Genomic DNA, 22,080 nt, shown 5'->3' with positions numbered 1-22,080 from the left:
GAACCAAACACCCAAAAATTTTTGTTCTTTTACCTGTTCTATCAGAGTTCCATCATAGGTTACATTTATGGTTGAATAATCTCTCCTATTTATGGGCTTGAATATAATGTACTTTGTCTTACTTGTATTTAGACTCAATTTGTTATTTAAAAGCCATCCTGATAATTTAAGCAAGTATTCATTAGCAGCTTTTTCCAAGCTGGCTTTGTTTGCTCCAGTGAAGAAGACATTGGTGTCATCCGCATATAAAACTATGTCGGTAAAGCCAGTCACTGAGGTAATATCATTGATGTACACCAGGAATAAAAACGGTCCTAGAATGGATCCTTGGGGCACACCATACAGAATTCGAATTTTACTGGATGCTATACCATTAATGTCAACATACTGGTAGCGATCACATAAATAACTTTTGATTAAATTGAGTGCTATTCCTCGTACACCATACATATCCAGCTTTTTTATCAGAATGTCGTGTTGTTAGTGTCGAATGCTTTCTTTAGGTGCATGCGCGACTGTGAAGCGCGAAGCGCAACTGTGTGTGCCAAACAAGGGCGCCCGCAGAACTTTTTGCTGGGGGGGGGGGGGGGGGGACCATGCAGAGGCCCGAGGGGAGACGGTATGGCAAAATAGCGGCGGTCTTAAAGACACAGTGGATTTTGTTATTGAGCCTTAAAGTTAATAAGCAAAACGTGAAAAGTTTCGATCACTACGTGAAGAAGAGTGCTCAGTGTCGTTGCGTGTGGGCTCGCGACACACACGAAGTGATCACCAGCAAACAACACATATTCATCAACGTGAACTGCAGCCAGTCAGTCTTCCTTGAACAGCAGCTGCAGATGCCTCGGGTTTTTCTTGGCAAATCCCGAGATGACACGGATGATAAATTCATTCTTGTGCTCCATTTGGCAGCCTTGGGGGTCAGGTTTTGGAGCATGCGGGGCGGAGTGGTCGAAATTTTGCCAGGGGAGGCAGGGGGGTGGGGGGTCGTAAGGAGGGTGTACAAGGAGATGGGACTCCACGGGAGAGTGTTAAACTCTCCCTAATAATTTAATTACGGTCGAGCTTTCCTGCTAAATGTACACCCGGCAAATTATACCAACCCTCAATTTCCCGTTATAAGACTGCATAACCTCTTTGAATTCAGAAAAAGAAAACACCAAACTTTTCTCTCAAAATCGTTCGCTATCTTATACAGCCAGCTCAGCCAGTCTTCTTTCACTGCCGGGACATGACCGGCAAGATTTCCAGAAGGACGTTTCAAACAGACATGCGGGACTATTATCCGGATATACGGGTATATTACCCGAAATTCTATGGGAAGGCAGCCGCACACCTTGTTCCAAACAAGCAGCCAAATGCAGTTGGAAATAAAGGCTTAAATTTGGTCCCTGGTCAACTGGACCATATATCATTTAAATGTACACCAGGTGCTGCATATAACTTTGATCGTCTCTTAAAATAAATCTGGCTAAAATTTTGGAACAAGCCTTATAGTACTTCGGCAAGGAAAGGGTGAACCCGGAACAAATGTCAAATTAACAGTGTTTTGCTTCAGTTTGTGTGATTATAAGGCGCGTACAGTATTCTGCGACGAGTTTCACCTTTCTGGCCACAATAGCCATTTCCCAGACGATGGCCCCGACGCAACTCAAAAACGAAGCCACGAAAATTGCCCTGACGATTTTCAGGAAGAGCGCCGAGAGCGCAGTGTCCGCCAGGGCCGAAAGATGGAACACATGGGCGTCAATGAAGACCATCAAAGCACACCTGAGGGCCTCCAATTCACAGGCGTGGCTCCTGCGAAACAAAAGGTCGCGAAATATGGGGAGCAATGCAATGCAAGAGATAAAAACAGTTAGCATAAAAATAACAACATGCACGAGACAGCTACCTCAGTGCCCAGAAGACATTGCAAATGTTCGATTACACCTGATGTTTCAAGTAAGGACCTTCTGCAATTTTTAAAGAGAGGGTTTTTGAATTAGAAGAGCGCTTTTTCCGACAGAGAATTTTCAGCAGTGTAGCGCATCAGAATACACCTAAGACTTGCTGACTACTAGGCTGGCTAACTCATAATGAATAGTTCAATTTTAAACTATTACTTTAGCATGTAGCCCACCGCGTAAGTAATATCAATATCAGTTTTTAGAAACTAAAAAGCGCAGTTACCCTGTGGGCCGTGGCCCAACAAATTTTGTCTACATCGCGCCAAAGTGCATTCGCTTCTGAGAAGGTTGCAGGAAAGCAAACCCTTCAGAGCACTTAACTCGTCAGAGCGGCGAGGATAATTGCGTTTTTGAAATTCTAAAAACTGGTATGGACATTCCTTCCGGTGGACTACATACCTCTAAATCAATACGGAAACTAACAGCAATGATTTAAAGGTAACTACTCAATATTAGTTAACCAGCCTACAAGTTAACCACGTCTTAGCTGTATTCTGATGATGATGAGTACTGTGACGAAAAAGGGCACTCTTCTAACTGAAAGCGCCTATTTTTAAAAATTGCAGAACATCTTAGCTGTAACATCTGGTATAGAAGAGCTTCAGGCGGCAACCGCCCACACTTCCCTCAGTTGAACATGGTGAGAAACACACGTAGGCCTGACGTGAGCAGCTAGCGTTGGTGGTGGCTGCCCGCACACATTGATCTCGTGCCGATTTAGTGAAGGCAAAAGACACTTGGGATGTCCATACTGTGCTTAAGTGAGGCCGTTGTCAGATGTGCAAGGACAGAAAGAAACTACAGCTCACATGGACTACCACCTGTGTCAGACCACACATACGTACAGGCATGTGGGCCCGTGAGGGTATAGCGGGACGAGAATAGTGAAGCAACACAAGAGTGAAGAGAAGAGAACCGTAGAACGGGTTTCCTGTACAGCACCCAACGGCAGCATGGTTGCATGGGAAAAAGATTCGGCATTACTACGTTGACTCAATGTAGTCTTTCCTTGAAGATGGCGCTGAAAAACGTGATCTGGTATGAACGAGACACGCACGCAGCGCTGCAGTCAGTTAGACTTTCGGTGCTGTTTCCAAGGAATGAGAAATAAACGCGCCCAACGTGCTACTTTACGCAACGTAGGTAATACGTACAACACGCTCATGCAAGGGCTAAGCTATGGATTCCTCAGTAACGAACGTTTGGCAAATACGATTCGGGCTGCCCGAGAAACGTCTGCGGCTATCTTACATTGGCTGTACACCGGCAAAGAGTTGGCATCCCCCGAACAAATTTTTGAACGGTGAGAATGTCATATTACACAGCATCTGTTGTACTTGGTGGTCATGACGTCGAGTGCAGTGATGTAGTGTGAGCACAGTCCTAGTGCAGCTTCGGAAGATGCGGATGTATCGGGTCTCAAGATTTTAGAAAACAGGTGACGCCGCGAAGCCGCATCGTATAAAGCATCGTGGAGGACCTGATACCGCTTGCTCCGCAAGCCTATTGACGGGGGCTTGTTGTTCTTTTTCGTTCTTCTGGAAGATTCGAGGAAAGCTTTCAGAAACTTTCCGTTTCCGTGTCTTCGTTCTGGCGCGAAAGCACTATTAGCCTCACAACCTGGAAAATGTTGATGTGTGGTGAAGCCTCCGAAGTTAGTCACGTGATGCGGGATTTGGCGGGAAATAAACGAGACTTTGAATGAGGGTGACCTTGGCCCAACCTGGAGAAATAAAATAAATATTGCCGCGACTGGGCTTCGAGCCCTTGGCGGCGCGAACAGATCAGCTTCGCTGGCCACTGCACGAGAGCACTAGGCATTCACCGCAGTTTTTTTTTTTTCTAATCAAACCTGCTAAACTCCCAAATTCTTTACGTACACACATAATATTCCGCGATGTAGACACACTCTCAAGTCTTCGTACACTGCACACCACCAGCTCATTAAATTGGGGAAGACATACACATGTGTCAGGAATAGGCAACCGTCCAAGCAGCCGGTCCTGCACAGCATAAGCTCTCCGCACAAAGGCGCAGTGTTCGCTGGACAGAGACTTCAATGAACGAGATGATTTTGCGTGGCAACCCATCATGCGGCTCTTCAACGGGCTAAAATGTCTAATCAGCATTGACAAATAACAAGAAATGCCGGGGTCTTTCAGGACAGGCAAGGGCCTTATACTGTAAGGCGAGATCGCAATGTCCATTTTGATCGCCCGCTGTAGTATGCCACCTATTTCTTCTAGCGGTGCTTTAAAGGCAACTGACTTGTCGCCTGCTTTATCTGTTTGGTTCGTCTGGTCATGGCCAAGAGGGGGTTTTGTGGAGTTTCCTGAAGGAGGTTGCTGATACCTTTGATTTCCTGACTGTTCGCTTCTCTTTGCAATATTTATCTGACTTGTCAAGGAGGCAAATGACAAAAATACTAACAGAATTTCTACTCCATTCGCCTTTGTATGGGCAGCCTTACCTTGGTTTTATGGATTCGAATGTACTGAAGCGGGCTGATCGAATGTATATTCAAACTGGCGCAAAATCCTCCACACTTCGACTCTACCCGTCAAGGCCTTGCTTCGCGCCAAGGGAACTTCTAGTGTCATGGTCGGTGAACTGTCGCTGCGCAGCCAACCAGAGACGATCGATAATTGCTTTGTGTGGTGACGTGGTGGAGTGTTTTTTTCTGGGACATACTACAGCGGACTATGACTATGCCTCGTGTTAAACTGCAGCACAGTCTCACGCTGTGGTATTCATCAACTTCCATCTGTGCGCAAGACATGAAAGCAAAAAAAAAAACGCGGTTTCAATCGCGCTTTTAGGTACGTGGCGTTGGTGTCCACCAGCAAAAACCTGCTCTCGCACAATATTTCATACTTAGCAAAGCTAAACCGCCAGCAACATTTTTTTTTCTGCGCCCTCTTCCCTGCGCATGCCCAAAACGACCATGGCTATGTGTTCTTGTTTTGCACAGGCGACAAAATCCTTTAACAGTGTGACACCGGCTGGCGAAACAAATGTCATGCCATAAAGTTTCGAAAACTCACCGCTTGTCCAAAAATGCGCCCATTACAGCAAAGGAGAAGAAGAGGTAAGCGATGCCGCAAAGCAGCTTGCCGGTGCTGATCACCTGCATGCGTAATTGAAAATATGAAAACGCTGTAATGCCAGCCTTAAATTTGCCGCGCAAATACGACTGAACGGCGCAGGGATTCAGGCACCCCGTCATAAGGCATTTAGTGAAAGATAAGTATTTAAGACTTTTATATTGCACCCTGTCTCAAAGTTTCTTTTCAAATTTTAATTCTTGTAAGCACACACCCATATTTAATATAATTTTCTAATGCGGTTATGAAAAATGCATCCGGAAGCAATTTTGTTGCAAAATCTGTTCGAAAGAAAAAAATATTGTTATGCAGAGCTATACTTGTAATGCGGCTCGACAAACGACATTACAGAAGATGCGATAACACGTCACATACTTGTCAGGTACGCTACCCTTTGCAGACCGGCTAATCGCCCCGCTATGGTCGCACGTTACCAAGTCGCACAAAGCTTAATTTCCTGTTGATTCGAAGCTGTGTGTATTATTTCCCCTCATATACAAAATCATTCCTGTTGCAATCATCCAAATTATTACGAGTAATATTGAAACCTAGGAAGAAGCAGCAGAAAGAAACCTAAAAGAAGCTGCAGCAGTGCGCTTTGAGTAAAGACGGATGCGAATATATCTACTTACAAGGCTCCAGCGGTTGAGCGTCAGGTACCCGATGAGGATCAGTCCAAAATGCAACGCTACGTAGAACTTGCGGATCACTGAGGTCATCGGCGCGTAGGTTTCCACAGGTCTACGCACCTGCATGACGACAAACGAAAATTGTTCACAACCTACGCAATTTTTATTCATGCTCGTGCAAGCCCTGAACGCTAATGCATCATCCTACTGCATACTAATAAATGCGCCCAGTGCCAAAGTGGTTCTGCATCCTGCACCTCCAAAACAACTGGGTCAGTTTTTGCTCGAAGCGCACAATATTTTTTCTCTATTCATTCAGGAGGGTTGTTGTGACTACCAGTGGGGAGGGGTAGAGGAGGAGGGGTAGGAATTTTACTGACACTATCTTCTGCTTCCCTTACTCCAGGTGAGGGGGAAGTGGATTGGGGTGAGGGTTGGGTTGATTTAGGGGAAACAAACACAAAGCTGTTTAAAACATTTAATGCTCATGCGCTATTATAAATTTTGTGAACTAACGTCAGGAATATCGTTCGGATCGCCTAATCTTGGTTTCCCAGGTTGCCATCCGGGACCTTTGAATAAGGTGGAGAGCTTGTTGCCAAGACCTTCGATATTGATAACCTGCTTGCAGATGTCTAGGAAGTGGCCCATCTGAAAACCCAAAGCATTAATCAAGGCAGTTATGTGAACGTCGAAAATAAGGATCAAGAAATGTTCGAGAACTCTACAATTAGCAAAAAGGGCTCATGTGAGCGTATTTCGTGGCGATTTGTAGCGTCTCAACGCCGACAAGCATAACGCCGCCAAGGTAATATATGGCACCGTAGGGAAAAGGGGGGACGCCGCCAAACCTGTTTCCATTCACCGTGGAAGTCACTTTACCCCTATCTACCCCTGCCTGACGAGTCCGTACGACGGGTTCTTATGGAGCATTTTCCCTGTTAACATGACTGCGATACGCCAGAATGTCGATACGATGCACTGCTATCGCATGGATGTAAACGCGGCTGATATGAGTCAAAACTCTGAGGGCGGAGGGTGCGAGTAATTTCTGGAGTCCGGATTAGGGTATAAATCACGTTGTTTGTGAAAATGCTCCACAATTCCTCATCTCTGGGTGACTTGAACAATGATAATAATTAATCACTAAAACTTGCTTTGATCTCAATTATAATTTAATTCCACGAACACCGCTGGAAAAACTCAATGAAATATTTTTGTCCTCTCGTTTATCTTTTCATGTGTACGATAACTTTTTCTACATTGTAATATTATTTACTTTCATTCGTGCATCTCCATGTGCTCTAAAAGCGGGAGATGTTCTGTCGGCATCAGAGCTGTCGTGTAAGTGCATTACATGTTTTGTGTAGCGTATGCCAGTCACTATCAGGGCTTCAAGTATTTTACCAACCTGCCTTTTCCGTTTTATGTTTTAACTGGTTGTGCTTGACCACAATCGGAAGTAAAGGCCAATCTTGAGTGACGCAGGTTTATAGAGCTTATGGACGGAGGATCGAAAAACTCCGCTTGTAGATGAAATTGCATAACCAGGCCTGAGGTGCCGCCTGATCTCGGTGAACAGAACCAAAAACGCACTCCCTCACCAGAACAGGATTTGAACACCCTGCTGTAGTACCTGGCTACAACCTCCGATATGAATAAACCAGGCACGTATCCAAGAGAGGGCGCTGGACCAACCCCCCCCCCCCCCCCCCCCCCCCCGGCCTCCCTTAGCTATCAGAAATCACCTTGAGCCCCTCCCGAAAAAAAAAATAACAATTAACCCTCGGCTCAGTACCTAGCGGCTGCGGAGCAACTGAGCAAGGCGGCGGTCAGACCTGTGACGTAAAGGAGGAGACTAAAAATCTCTGGCTCCGGACAGGACGCCTTTGGAAACTGAACACGGCAACGTTTAACGCTATAAACTCATTCAGTGAGGCTAGTCTAGCAGTGCTGTGCAAGGAACTAGCAGGTATTAAATGGGTGTCATACTAAAAGCGTAGTGAGGTTAGCAGGACATATGACGCGTATACAGTGCTAAAGGCTGGGCACGTGCTATGCTGTCGTGGATTAGCGGACAGACTAGAACTAGGAGTGGGATTCCTCATAAATCAGGATAAAGCTCGTAACACAGAGCAATTATTTAACAGCTGTATCTTTCCGGTAATCGCATATGGAACACAAAGTTGGAAGTTAACGAAAAAGGTTCAGCTTAAACTGAGGACAACGCAGCGAGCTATCAAAAGGAAAATGATAGGTGTAATGTTTAGAGACACGAAGAGCTAGGGCAGAGTGAGTCGGGGAACAAACGAGGGTTAAGAGCATCCTAATCGAAATCAAGGAGAAGAAATGGGCTTGGACAGGGCATGTAATGCGAATGCAAGGAATCCGATGTTGGTTGAGGGTTAGTGACTGGATTCCAAGAGAAGGGAAGCGCAGCAAGGGGCGGCAGAAAGTTAGGTGGGCGGATGAGATTAAGAAGCTGGCACAGGACACGTTTAATTGGAAAGGTACGGAAGAGGCCTTTGTTAAGTATGCGGACATAGGGTGGCCGCAGTTGGCACAGGACAGGGTTAATGGAAATATGTTGGATAGGTCTTTGTCCTCCAGTAGGTGAAGTCAGGCTAATAATGATGGTGATGATGATGATGATGGGCGGTGAGGGAGGTTATACCCTAAAAACTAGCCGTATTAACCGCGGAGACCATCTAAATCAGGGAGACCTTCTAAACCAGGCTAGCCGATAGTTTCCAAACGGTGCCTCAATTCATCTGCTCTCAGTGCAATAAAGCCTTACGAAAGGCAGTTTTTCGGCGAAATCGGGTTTGAACTGGTTTTTATAGGAGTGGTTTTTATAGGTCACGGTGAGGAAATAGGGAAAGCTTGATTTTATCAGCAAACGAAGGGCCCTAGAAAAGCTATATGGAAGATGGAGGAATCGCGAACTGCTCAAAATATTAACGTGACAGCGTTATGAGACCCATTCAGCGGAGAAACCACCGTAGTGGGCGTTGGCATGTCCAGAAAACCGGGGAATGATCAAGAGGGTCCTGACGTCACATCCCCGTGACGTTGAGCGGGCAATTCAAATACGCCACTTCCCAATTCCTCATTGGTCTACATGGTCGGGGCGTCATTCCGCCTCCACTATTTGCCCGTCTGACGAAATAAAAGCAGTTGCACTGAAGAAAAAATCGTCTGGCCGGGACTTGAACCGCTGCCCTTGGGTCATGAGCTCTGTACGCTACAACTCGACCTTTAGCTTTTCAACATGCTATTCACTACTGTGATACAATGTGAGAAACGTTCGTTAGTCTTGGTGAAAGGGAGGCCTTGTGTGCCTAGTGATGAATAAAATACTACAAATAGAAATAAAATAAAATAAAAACTGTCCACGTCTGTGAAGCGATATGGAAAGAGGACCTCAGGCTGTTGGGGGGACGCATTAACGTTATCGTGTCATACCCTTGAGGAAGAGCTTAAAGGGAAACTTACAGGTGAAGCATGCGAAGTCGTTTCGGGCTAGCATTTAAAATGGTGACGTAAATTAAAATCACGACGGCCTTCAAGTTTCTCCGCAGCGCGCAACGCCAAGTGGGGGGCGCATGATGACGTCATCGACGACATCTGTACATTTTCAGTGCATGAACGCCTTCTTAGAAGGGAAAAAACCACTACCGGAGACGAAGCCCCCGGAACATTGTTTGGGAGCATTCAATGAGGCACGGCAGGGTGTGGTTGACGGCAGCGGTAATTTGACATCACACCTTCCATCACGTCACAATAAACTTCCCCGCACTCCTTCAGTGCTTGAAGGAGAAGCGCAAAATTCAATCCTCGATTGCGGAGCTATTTGAAATGCTAGTGCAAAACAAATTTGGCATGCTTTACCTACAGCCTATATAGATTTGAATCCTTGAATATCGCGAAATTCTCAAAAAGTGGTGCAGTTGCCCTTTAAGTGTCACCTAATTTTCGCTCGGGTAAAGCAGAAAAATGCGGAAAATGGGGACCCAACGTACCTGCAAGGTCCATGGATAGAAGGTATTGACAGAATGCGTGAGTCCATAAGCAGGTCTGCGCTGTTCAGCCGCGAAGGTACCGAAAAGACGGTCCCAGATGATCAGTATGCCGCCGAAGTTCTTATCTATGCAGTATCGATCTCTTCCTGACGAAAAAAAAATATATATTGATCAGTGATACAGCGGCAACGTTAGCAGTAAGACGAGCGATAGGCCGAGATTTGCTTAGGCGATGTAAATGTTGAGTTCAGCAATGAAAAACACCCGAGCTCTTTGGTTATAATACGCAGCTTTTCTCTCGTCGTCGTAATGAACACTTAAAGCACTTGCACAGTTCAGTTAACTTCCGCGATTTGAGTCACTGGGAAGCTGTTTAAAATCTTCCAAACCATCATGATTACAAGACCTTCTAGAACTAAGCGTTTCACCTTTCAGTTCTCGAACTGTTTTTTTTTTTTTTCAAATACAGTTTCTTTTTTTTTTTTTTGCGCGCACTATAGATCTTCGGAACTTTTTTCCCCGACTCAACTCTTGTTCTACCTTTGAAACAATGTATACATAGTGTGATTTGTAGATGACATGTTTTTACTGTACATTTCCATGTGCTTTCCTAGTAGACCTTTATGCTGCTGGTTCTTACTCTCAGTGTGGACATTTTTATCTCCACCTGGCGTAGCCTCCTCCGAGGCTGCACGATGGGAAAATGAGAAAAAAAAAATAAATGGCAGCGTTCATCAAACAGCCCCCATATGTGAGTGCTTGAACTCCAAAATTTCTCGAAGCTCCCTTTTCTAACCGAAAATTAAACTGTAATCTTTTTATGTACGATACATTCAAAGGTTAGAGAAAACACCTACCAAGCCAGAAAATTCTCGCGGAAATGTGTGACAGGGATTGCTACGCGGTAGGGCTGACCTTGTTTGAAATCCCTTCAGTGATGATATGGTCTTCGTTCCCGTTGTCTTCTTAGTCTACTTCGGACTTGCGGATTTTGCAGAAATTCGAGAGAGGTCCAATTGATCAATTGTTTACAAGCAGGAAGTATGTACGAACCATTTAAAATTTGCAGTGAACAAACTCGAGCTTAGGGTCGGCCCATCCAGCTCCAGAAAAGTCGGCCCCTGGAAAGTGTTCTGACAGCGCTTAAATGACTAAATATCACCCACCCTTTCCACGCATTAAGCTAAAAGAGATAAACTAGAGCTTCCTCTGACAATCATTATGACATCACTTTCGAGCTTTCCTATTCGTCAAAAGTGATGTCAGAGCTTCTCACTCTCCTTCGTACAGTTTACCTCCGAAATGCATAACTTCGTGTATCACACGCGCAACCGTCCACATTTGTGCCATGTCACTAAGCAACAACAACAACGACCGGAGGAAGGAACACGATCCTTCGGAATTCCAATGCGGAGTGCACGTCGAGAGTAACTAGCACCTTTGACAGGCTTAACGGCTCATCCGGTGGCTAAGCTGCCATGATGTTCATGCCGATCTCTAAAAACAATTCTACAAGAAACTCTGTACATCGCTCTAACGCGAAACATAAGGTCTGGGTTTCTGTCCAGTTCGCGGACACTCCCGCATTAAGACATACATCGGGAAAGCACCGAAGGGCAAAAGGCGCCCTCGTGCTGTGCGATCTAAGCTCACGTTAAAGAACCCCCCGCGGTCTAAATTAATCAGCAGCCCTCCGATACGGTGTCCCTCAAATCCATGTGTCACTTCTGAACGTTACCCTTACATACCAATACTAATCTTTATTGGACTGATTTCTGCCCACAAAGAACTAAACAAGCCTGCGGCGGCGGTAGCAAGAAGCGCGCTCGCTGGTTCTTGAGGAACAGAATCACCGCTGCCCTCAGTCGCTGTCAATTTAAAGCTGACGGATATTTTCGAGATAATGTGCAAAAAGCATTTACGACAATCATGAATAAAGTAAGCAGTTGCGCTTGGCTGCGATCTTTCGAGATTGATCTCGTCACCTCATCTCACAAAGTAATAAAGCCATGTGTCTGCGCCTTTCGGCAAGAACAAAGGCGTTATAAGCTTCACGCCATTATCACTGCTCCGAATTCAGAATTCCATTCAACAGGTCCATTTTCCCCACATGTCGAAGACGGTAGCGTGGCGTGATATAATACCGTGGTGCACTCGATGGTGGCTGGGTGTGTTGAACACCAATTCCAGTGGTCCCAGCGTCTGGATGGCCTCAGTGTGTATGAGAAACTGGTAGAGAAGGTCGAACTGCCGGTGTACCAGGTACATGCTCGGGGACACCACAAGAGCTAGAGGCATGTAGAGGAGCTGCAAAATGTTGGTGCAGAAATGAAATTGGTCGACGTAGACGAATCCAATCCATTTGTTTGTTTTTATTAAACTCAACAGTGTAGTACTGATACTCACCGCAACGCTTTGCCCAGATTGAACAGCCAAATATATAAATCGGCCCTGGATTTTTTTGTGTTTTTGACAAAAATCGGTGGACGTTCTTCGGCGTTTGTTTTCCGTCTATTCGTGTGATGGAAATACGATAAGCAGCGACCATCGATGAAAATTATTGCCAAAAGCTTTTAAGAAGCTGCAGCAGCTGAGAGAGCTAGTTTTATTCGCCTCATTCGTCTGCACATTTTTCGCTAATGCACACGCGCTTTGAATAATACATAAATGAATACTTATACACTCGAATCAGCCGTCCCTTGGCCGCCTTCTTGTTTTGACTGCCCTCCATGTCAAGAAATGCTTGTTCAATTTGATAACTTGAGGCAGGAACCACTAAACTGTCCAGATACGTTACAAATAACAAGTACCAGATACATGAATGTAGCTTTTGAAACAAAGTTGGGCCGACTATAATATCACTAACCCTGTGCTGGTGGTAAGTTTGAATCTCCAACTGAAGCTCGTTCAGACTGCATTCGTGCCTCGCTCTGAACCTCTAGGTTCGTTCTTACTGCGTAAATTCCTCTTGCAGCTCGCGAACAGTAATTTTTCGATACCGAGAGGAATATATTTGCGAACATTCGCTATATTCGTTCGAATATGCATAGAAAACGGAACATCGTGCGAAACAACGAATTGTTAGCGGCGGCGCTGAGGTATACAGGGCTATAACCTATATATATTCCGCGGTGGCTCAGTGGCTATGGTGCTCAGCTGCTGACAAGAAAGACGCGGGTTGGATCCCGGCCGCGGCGGTCGAATTTCGATGGATACGAAATTCTAGAGGCCCGTGTACCGTGCGATGTCAGTGCAGGTTAAGAACTCCAGGTGGTCGAAATTTCCGGAGCCCTTCACTACGGCGTCTCTCATAGCCTGAGTCGCTTTGGAACGTTAAACTAAATCAAACCAAACTTATAGAGTTATTCCTGCACTATATTCACTATATTCACTATGTCACTATATTCACTGTGCGACCGTCATGTTGTGCGTAGAGGAAAAATAGTTTTTATTAAAGGCGACGACAGCGAATTACCTACCACCGTATTCCAAAAGAAGAGAGAGGCGAGACCTACGCATGAACCTTGCCACGTCGCCCAATCTTGGAGACCACGCGTGAGCATTAAAAGCACTGCGACTAGAATGGTTGATGGCGTCGCTGCGCTCAACCCTCCATCCGACCACTAAAGCATGCTGTGAAGCGTATAAGAGTCAGCCCTGTTTTTGAATCAGTCATGGAAGAAAAATAGGTCGTGCCTTTGCCGTACTTCAGTCCAATTATTTCGGAAATTTTGAAAATTGGAGAACATATTCGGTTCGTTGGGAATAATTTTGAACCTGGATTGTTTCATTCGTATGACGAATCGAATATGCGGGTATTCGATTCGCTTTTAGAAAATTTCGAATATTAGCGCACTCCTGCCTTTTAGAAATATCAGTACGTATTTTGAGACGGATCCAGGAGTCATTCATGAATTGCAAGTCATCGTGGGCGTTACGTGCTTTAGATCCAATTGTGTGAAGAACCTTTTACTTAACGCTGAAGAAGATCCTACGAGCCTCCTCCTTAGAACCTCATCTACTTTGTTCTTGAGGCCTTCCACAATATTTTGCCCTCCTGGATGCCTGAACCCACTTCTTTCGCTAGACAAGTTTTTCGCAAAGGGGCGGACACACCACGGCTGTTTTCCGAATCAAACGTCCTCATAACCTCGGATAGCGGGCTAGATGAATTGTATAATGTTGTCATTTGCACAAGTTTGCGTGAATACTCGAAAGCTGAGACCAGCGTTTTGACCTCTACTCTACTCTCCATTGGCGTCACTGCTCCTGAGAAACTCTGGGCGCCGATATACTTCACCACATTGCAGACAGGCTAGCGCATAAAAAGAAAACTACCTCGACGAGCTCCTTATGGAGAGGAGGAATTTTTTGTTCAAGACCCGAGGTATGGTACAAAGCGTTGAACATGCGCCGTAGTTCTCTGCAGCCTTTCACGTGAGCCGTGATCCACTACTCCCATCCGACGCGCGGCTAATCGCCATGCCCATGAGCTCAGCCGATTCCAAGCTTTCACGGAGGATGAAGGCAAAGTCAGTTGTCTTTAAACGACCCGTGGTACATTTTTAGTGCCTCCTGCATGTTTCTGCGCTTTGAAAGGAAAGAAGTGAGGAAGTTTTTAGGTGTTTAGCGTCGTCCGTTGGCCTGAACAGGCCCAGAAACCGATGCTCTTTGGCTTTAACCGAATTCAAATATTTTTTTACCCCCGCATGGTTATCGCTGTTTTTCGCTTCAAGCCGGATATTCTACGGCCTAAAATAATGAGTGATATTATCTATTACTTTAATAAGGTGGAGAGAGGGGCAGAGGACTGGATTCGCTTCATTTGCAGGACAAAAACAAATACGTTTTCGCACACAAGCTTTTAGCACGCTACGCGAACGCCTTCGGAAAAAATCGCGGACGAAGTAGTTACTCAAAGGGATCAAGAATTCCTTGAGAGTACTCCACCGTTAACCTTTTCGCCCTCTTAGAAGTAAGGGGCTGGCTTACGGATTCGTAGTAGGCCTGCAGAGCCGACCGGCGCATGGCTGTTGTGAGGTTGTAGAACTCGGAGCTGTGGTGCACCTGGTGGCCAGACCATGCCAGGTTGATCTCTGGACTCAAAAGAGATCAAAGAAAAATCAATGACAACGTATGCAAAGACACAGCATGCAATGTTTTCCTCATTTACTTGTTGTTTTCATATCTGACCCAAAACGTCTCTTTTCCGTCTGCACGATTAACGTGGCATGAGGCTGTTTTGCGAAAAAAAAAATCGATTTTAGATTTTGCGGCTTTCTCAAAACAGCCTTTCGTTAGCTCTGAGAAAATATAATGCACTTGGATACTCGCGACCTGAAAAATTATTTTTTTATTCTTTTTCTTCGTTACGTCGAGTGCAAAAGTTTTCAGAGGCTTTATTTGCATTTTTCTCAAAACAGCGTTTTCTGAGGATTTATGTGACTTTTCTCAGGAAGTATAAACGCTTAAGTAAACAAAATTTGCTAGAGATTTCAATCAATGCCTTCTACATGACTGAGACTAGGATAAAGAGCTGAGCTCAATTTGTATTTTTGTGTCTAAAAAAACGAGCATTCATGGGAGGCAATTTTATTGCACCGAGACAAACAAAAATCATAATAAATGTATTGCCTACTGAAAGCGCAGTGTTTTCAATCAGATTGTGTGCAGGTACCATTTATACTGTCACACAAAATATCAGACCTGTGCGTGCAGTATATTTTATAAAAAATGTTCGTTAGTGGCAAGTAATAAAAGCAAAAACAAGCAGTACAAGATTAAATTTTATACTAGTTTTCAACTCTGTGCAAGCCGCATACATTTAGAGAATTGGTAGCAAATTTTATGGAAAAAGCTTTTATTAGAGCTACTGGACAGGCAATTTTCGAAAACAATTTTCGAAGCCTCTTTTCACCTTAAATGCACTGTTATGAAAAAGCACAGATCACAAGAGCCGTTAAAGCCGTTTAGGTAACTTCACCCATGCTATTTCTGCAAGTTTCTGCCTGCTGAGCTCAGATCAGCCCTGTTACAACCTGATAAGAAGCGCTGAATGTTGGTATTCATTGGATCACTTGCGCCTTTATTCTAAAAGCACTGTCCGCGGGTTGCCTCGACTTTTATTTTTGCATTTTCCTTTCTTCCCGGAGGGCCCTAAACAATGAGACCACTCAGGATGTCAGGATTTTATTTTCGTTACCGTTGAGGTACGAGGAGAGGCTGGGGCTAAAGGCATTTGAATGCCTGATGGAGGTCCCAGTCCCTTCGTGTACACAATCGACAGCAAACACAAAAAAACACAGAATTAACACATTTAAAGTTTAAAACACAAAAAATTGTACTAAGATAGCACCTTCAAATAATCAGTATTCATCTATAAAAGCAGAAATCAGTGTATTTCATTTTCAATAGCACTTTCGTGATTCTATGCACCGGACAACATGTGAACAAAGCAGACCCCAATTTCGAACGTAATGAAGGATCGACGCTGCAGCTTTGCACGGGGCTTATTCTGAGGCCCGATAATGGGCCCGGGCTGGGTCTATTCCAGCAGCAGCTCAAGAGGTAGATTGCTAAGTGTGTGCAAGTAGACTGATAGTACGCAGGTAAAGAAGTGTCTGGCAAAGCGTTCAAATGGCAATAGCGCTTGCAAATATTCGTTTGGTAGACGCAAAAATGAAGAGAAGATCAAGCAGGTTTGCACGCTTGGCTTTTTAACAGTTGTCTCCTCTGAGAGTAGCTCCTAAGTTCCATGAGTCAAATGGAAAGGGTTACTTACATGCTTAATAAACTACTTTACATCTATAGATTATTAATCAGTCATTTTTTAGGGCCTGCAGAGTCTGAAAACGATCCTGGCAGCCTCAGCAATGACATTACTTTCTCTCTCTCTCTCTCTCTCTATTTTTTTTTTTTTCTTGAGGACCACTATTTCGTGGCTTGAATTCATGGCCGCATTGGCTCCGAAAAGCGCCTGTTTATTTCCTGATATATATTAAAAGAGCCTAAACCTCACCTAAACTAATGAGCTCTTCCTCAATGGCGCATTCCAGAGCGCAGGTATTTGTTTTGGAGAAGTGATTGCACGCAATAAAAGGTGATCTTGAAACAGACGGTTGCCCGTCAATTAGATGAAGGTTCTTCTCCAGCGGTTCTTATGAGGCTTCAAATGTCTATTTGGGAGCGGTAGCGCAAAACCGTACGGATGCGGAGTGCCTAATGGTAGATCGGGCGGCGCGTGCTCGCTGAGCGCTGAACCATGTGTCAGGGGTTACAGCGCTCCACTAAGAACTCCGCAGTAGTGCTCCCTAAAGTCCCTGTACAAGCTTGTCGAAAAAAAGCTAGTGCTCCCAACTGCTGGGTTTTGCGCTTAAGAAGCGAGAGTGTTCTTTTTATGCTGTTTTCCAATCACTTAATGATGCCATTTAACTTCGTCTCCTTAATCGTTCAACGCAGCTGGGCGCGCGCGTTAGAAGTTACTTGGACATTGCGCTACGGGTGACGCTGATTAAACTCGGTCTGCAAAGACAACAAAGAACTCCCAGGAAAGATTTGAGCGGTGGTATTGTTCCATTTCTGAGATGTTCCGGGTAGGAGAGCAAAAAAAAAAATTTCGTATGTTTCTTGCGTGAGAAAAACTCAACTAAAGCATGCACAAAAGGGCATTCAGTTACTTTTTTCTCACCCCATACCGTATCCCTGCTCCACCCGTCTCCCTTCTATGCCGCCCCAAATGTACATCACCCTTCAATATCGAATCACAGACCAGAAAAAAGTCCTTTATGTACGGACCCGAGCCCGATCCAGGTCTACAACTTCAAGCTCAGGCCCTGCCCATGGAAACAGCAAATTTTCCGTCCCGGGCTTTCGAGCCGGCTCTAGTTGAAGCCACCGAAGGCAAGGTACAGTTCAATTAGTCCATAAGTTAGAACCTTCATAAAGTAAGCAGAAACTTGACGATTGGCCGAAGGGTAATTAGTGAACTGTATATAACCTTATTTCTATTTATGCGCACTGCTGACGTGTTTTAATAAACCAGTAAACTTTCACGTATACAAGGCGCTGACCGGATTATCGTTCTTATAATCGCACCATTTCCGTTAGTTCGAGCTCACGATATAACAGTATTAACCATAAAATTAACCTCTTAATTGCTGCATCGCTGACATCTGAGAAGAGGGCAGCTTCTAGAGGAAACATGAAAATTCTTGCTGGACTTTGCCCTTCATTAGCATAGCTTTATTCGAGGGATGCGCTCGAGCATCACCGATCTTCACCAGTACAAAATTACGTGAGGTATTCTCATTCTTCCCACAAGCGTTTTGCTTTTATTTTCTTCTTTCCATATGGAGAAGAAAGCTTTCCTATGTTGATAGCGAGAAACACCTTAGAATCGCCATCGCATCATGAGGTCCCGTTGCGATGCCAAAATGGAGGCGGGAGGGAAGGCGAGTAAAGGAACTGCTCAGTGTTTGGCCTTTGCAGTTTCCTTCTGTTCACGTGCTTTTTAAGAGCGGGCACATGCCGCTGGAAGTAGAAATGTGACGTGCTTGCCATGACACCAGCGATGCACCCAGTAGTAGGCGAAGTCGATGGCCAGCATGGCGAATAGCCACGTTGCTGTGGAATTCCACGGGAGCGTCGCGACCCTGAAGTTGTTGTACACGTAGATGTAGCCGCCGAGGAGGGTGCTTTCTGTGAGCAGGCTGCACGTAAGAGGGATTCGGGCGGTAATAAGGGTGCAATTACTCACTGACATCCACCCAAGCGCCGCTATACGGCTACAAAGGAAAGCTGCACAGCTTTCTCAGAAACTTCGCAATTAAAGAAAAATCCGTCCTGGTCCGGGATTCGAAACCGGGACCACCATTTCACCGGAGCAGTCGCTCTACCAATTGAGCTAACTGGGACGGCAAGCTTATGGTAGGGCGAGAGCGAATTGATCAATAACTCGAAGTGGGAACAGTGTTGTTAACAGGAATTTGGGCTGTTTCAGTTGCTGCCTGCTTTTGTCCCTCGTTAAACGAGAACACTACACGCAGAATGCAAGCGGTCATAAAGCCTAATACTACTGCGGGCTAAAGAAGAGAAAATCTATAAGGAACAAAGTTTTTTGTACTGAGAATTATTACCGCAAAACAAAGAAGAAAATTCACACGGCGACCCCATTGATAAGAACAAAAGTGGTAGGGTCTTAACGTAGTTTATATAAACGGAATGTGCGTGCGAAAGCAGGTGTTCATTCTTCAGTTGGATGGGACGCTTAGGCTCCGCCTGAAGAGTATGACGTGATAGCTATAGTTTGATTTATGCCCATATACGGAAAATTGGTCATACTCTATTTAACATTCATGAATCCCAGGGAGTGCTCATACCACTACCAGCGCAGTGGCGCAGCGGTTAAGCGATGCGCAGTGGCGCATCGCTTAACCGCCACAAGGTTACGCAACCTACCTGGTGCGACGCCGTCGTCCAATTGGCTGCAGCTTGCGCCACGCTCCTCCGAACTTACCCGGTAACTCGGGTAAGCTCGCGTTAGTTCGCAGCACAAGGCAAGACAAGATGACAAAATTCTTGCACGGAGTTAGTGCGTCTGGAGTAGTGCTTTCGCAGTCAGCGGTAACAGCATTGAATCCTGGAGCTTCCAGCTAGTCGCTGTATCATCGTAAGTGTCACGGCATGTTACTTCATCAGCGGGAATCGTAACGTTTTCAGAAGATGTAAGCTTCGACATGAGTAAATCTGCACAGGCAGTGTCTGTCCTGCGAAATAACATCATTATTAGTAATAATTTATTATGATTACAGTTTCATCGCCACTAGTACATAATAGGCCTGTCAAAGCCGCATTGGGCTTGCAGCGCAGAGCCAACAGGCAGCGTTCACAATGTGAAATGTTACACCACAGAATATGCGAAAACACTTTTTGCAAGAAAAACATATAAAACGAAAAAGCACCAACACCAATGGGAAGTAAAAGGAAAGAAAACAAACAACGTAACTGAAACTGAAATGCAGCATGAGGAAGTATTCCTAATACACAACAACAGAGCAGTGGCCATGCTGTAGTCGCACTTTTAACAGTGCTAGTTCGACTTTTTAAATTAAATGCCTTAACCTCATTCACTGAGGCAGTTGCAATGTCTCATACCCAGGGCACACATGCCCTCCGTTCTCGGACAAAAATTTTGAAAATTCGAAAATTTTTAGGTACTCTAATGGAAATATTCAAAGTAATGGCCCATTCTTCTGATATGTAGCAAAATATTTCTTTTAAAGTGTTTCCATCGATCGCATCGAACAGTTATGACTGCCATAGAAAACCAATGTGGAAAGCTTTTGACGAAAGCAAAAACGTTAATATGTAAAAAAAAAAAATGTAAGAATATACCGTCGAGTGATCTGCAGATATACTGATTGTTATAGTGAAATTTTACTTTATATGATGAGAACATCGCGTTCATAAACGGTTTGCCTATCAAAATCGCTTTTGTCCAGAATTGTTGGGTACGCACGTATACGGTACTGATATGACATAGGCGTCACAGCACAATTCGCCGAGCTTTGGAGACAACCATCTATAGTTGCGCTTGGTACACGCGAAAAGGCATGATTTCGTACAATCGTTGTCCGCTCACCGGGACAGCTCCTGAATAATGCCCTGCCCTATGGAGGTGAGGCCATCGTCGAGCTGGAAGCGATCACTATGATTCTGCACAAGGTTGAAGATCACCTCAATCACCAGGAACACTGCAAAGAGGGGTACAGCCTGCAAATAACACGCAAGGGATAAACAGTGGCGCAGGTCAGGAGAGTTTAGCAGGGGGTAAGTTGATGAAATGTTCCAAATTTCTACAGGTAATAAACGCAGTTTCTCAGTCACGCCCTGCGGGCGTTTATTCCAACCTGTGAGCGTACTCCGACACAAGGAGGTGCCAGGATACGAAATTTTAAGCGGTAATTCAGTACTAGCACTTACAACTGCACCATCTCCAAAGGAATAGAACAGAATTGGAAAAGAGTTGGAATATAATTAGAATTGAATTGGAATAGAATTACTCGCAGGCAAGTTCTTACAAAAGCGGCGATACATTACAGTTGAAGGCGAACATTTGCTCACATGCAAGCTTTGACGCTGTTATTTCACCGTTATCGTTAATTGCTAAAACCAGCGGAAAACGCCGCTTCTGCGCTCACCTGCACAATGTAGTCCGGAACATCTTCGTGTTTCTCGAAAGACGTTTCATTGACATAGGCGAGGTTGCCAAGGCGCTTGACAGTTTCTAGCATCAACTCAATTGCTTCATCGTGCTCCTCCTGCAAGCCAAGGCGGTTGAATGTTTCTCGCACCAACTCCATTGCTTATTCGTGACCTTCCTGCCGTCGAAATACCGCTTCCCTTTTTTCGCGAACGTCACAAATCGCCAACGCCGCCGTTCATCATCTGTCCGCCAGTCTTCGCAGCCATGCTTCGCAGTCTCGTAACCGGCTCACATCACCTTACAGGAAACAGTCACGTAACGAGGACAGCAGCCCAGAAAAAGCCCTCTGGCTTGCAGCAAGCTGCGAGAGAATTACAGAAGAGACAATCTGGACCAGAGAGCGCGGCGGACGCCAGTGAACAGCGCCCTTTCCGAGTGACTCCACGTGGCTGATCGGACAGGTCGACTAGCCCTTTTATTGACGAGTGTCTGAATCGCCTGCACGCGAAAAAAAAACAAAAAGAACCTTGTTTTGCTCGCGCTCGCTCGTTTTCTCTCTCGCCCTTGAACGCCGTTGTAAGGGAAGCGCGCGTTTGTGCTTTCTTCACTCCCGTTTGGGCCGTTGCGAAAGTAGTTTTGCGCGCGCTCGTGCTTTTATAGAAAGAGCAGCTTATGTACGCAACGTTGAGCCAAACACGCCAAAGCGCGCTGTTCTCGTCAACCTGTATTTGTGTTGAGAGTGAATAACCGCGTAGCATTAACCGCGTGGTAGCGACAACACCGTCGTTGAGGCAAACTACGGCAGTGACGTCACGGACTAGGACTATAGGATGAACAACGCTTGTGATGTCACCTCGCAGTCCGGTGGATCATGGAGGGATGTAGTAACAGTCTTCTTTGCTTTTAGCCTCTCTCCAGCTGACTGCCGCCTGCAGACTTCCTGCCTGCGTTTCGCTCTGCTGCTTACCTGTTTGCCGGCTGAACGTGGGACCATCGATAGACGAAGAACGACGCAGCATCACTTGAATAACGTGGGAAAAGTGATAACACCGTCGTTAAGCCAAACTACCTCGTTGACGTCATGGACCAGTTCTAAAAGAAGAACAGCGCTTGCGATGTCAGCTTGCAGTCCTGTGGATCACGGAGGGATATAGTAACCGTCTTCTTTGCTTA

General features: G+C 45.3%; 1 protein-coding gene across 1 annotated transcript; it reads right to left on the bottom strand.

Annotated features, from left to right (window-relative positions):
- Positions 1 to 1,508: 1,508 nt before the first annotated feature.
- On the bottom strand, positions 1,509 to 21,279 carry LOC149340969 (alkylglycerol monooxygenase-like). Its single transcript, XM_089549909.1, has 10 exons — positions 20,903 to 21,279; positions 20,344 to 20,474; positions 18,261 to 18,412; positions 14,697 to 14,800; positions 11,849 to 12,011; positions 9,705 to 9,850; positions 6,199 to 6,333; positions 5,686 to 5,802; positions 4,994 to 5,076; positions 1,509 to 1,800 (listed from the first exon to the last, which is right to left on the bottom strand). The coding sequence occupies exons 1-10, from the start codon at positions 21,062 to 21,064 to the stop codon at positions 1,539 to 1,541; spliced, it is 1,455 nt and encodes a 484-aa protein (XP_089406035.1). The 5' UTR covers positions 21,065 to 21,279; the 3' UTR covers positions 1,509 to 1,538.
- Between the last annotated feature and the right edge of the window lie 801 nt (positions 21,280 to 22,080).

The sequence above is a fragment of the Amblyomma mixtum genome, chromosome 6 (genome assembly GCF_055824585.1).
Source record: "Amblyomma mixtum isolate Tamu chromosome 6, ASM5582458v1, whole genome shotgun sequence".
NCBI lineage: Eukaryota > Metazoa > Arthropoda > Arachnida > Ixodida > Ixodidae > Amblyomma > Amblyomma mixtum.
The sequence above is the reverse complement of the archived record's forward strand: the minus strand, read 5'-3'. Positions and strand labels throughout refer to the sequence as shown.

Excerpts from the sequence above, each read along its gene's own strand:
- LOC149340969 (XM_089549909.1), bottom strand. The coding sequence starts at position 21,064 with ATGGAGTTGGTGCGAGAAACATTCAACCGCCTTGGCTTGCAGGAGGAG. Across the intron at positions 14,801-18,260 it reads GGTGCATCGCTGGTGTCATG|AGATCAACCTGGCATGGTCT; the intron begins GCAAGCACGTCA and ends TTTTGAGTCCAG. Across the intron at positions 5,077-5,685 it reads CGCTCAACCGCTGGAGCCTT|GTGATCAGCACCGGCAAGCT; the intron begins GTAAGTAGATAT and ends TTACGCATGCAG.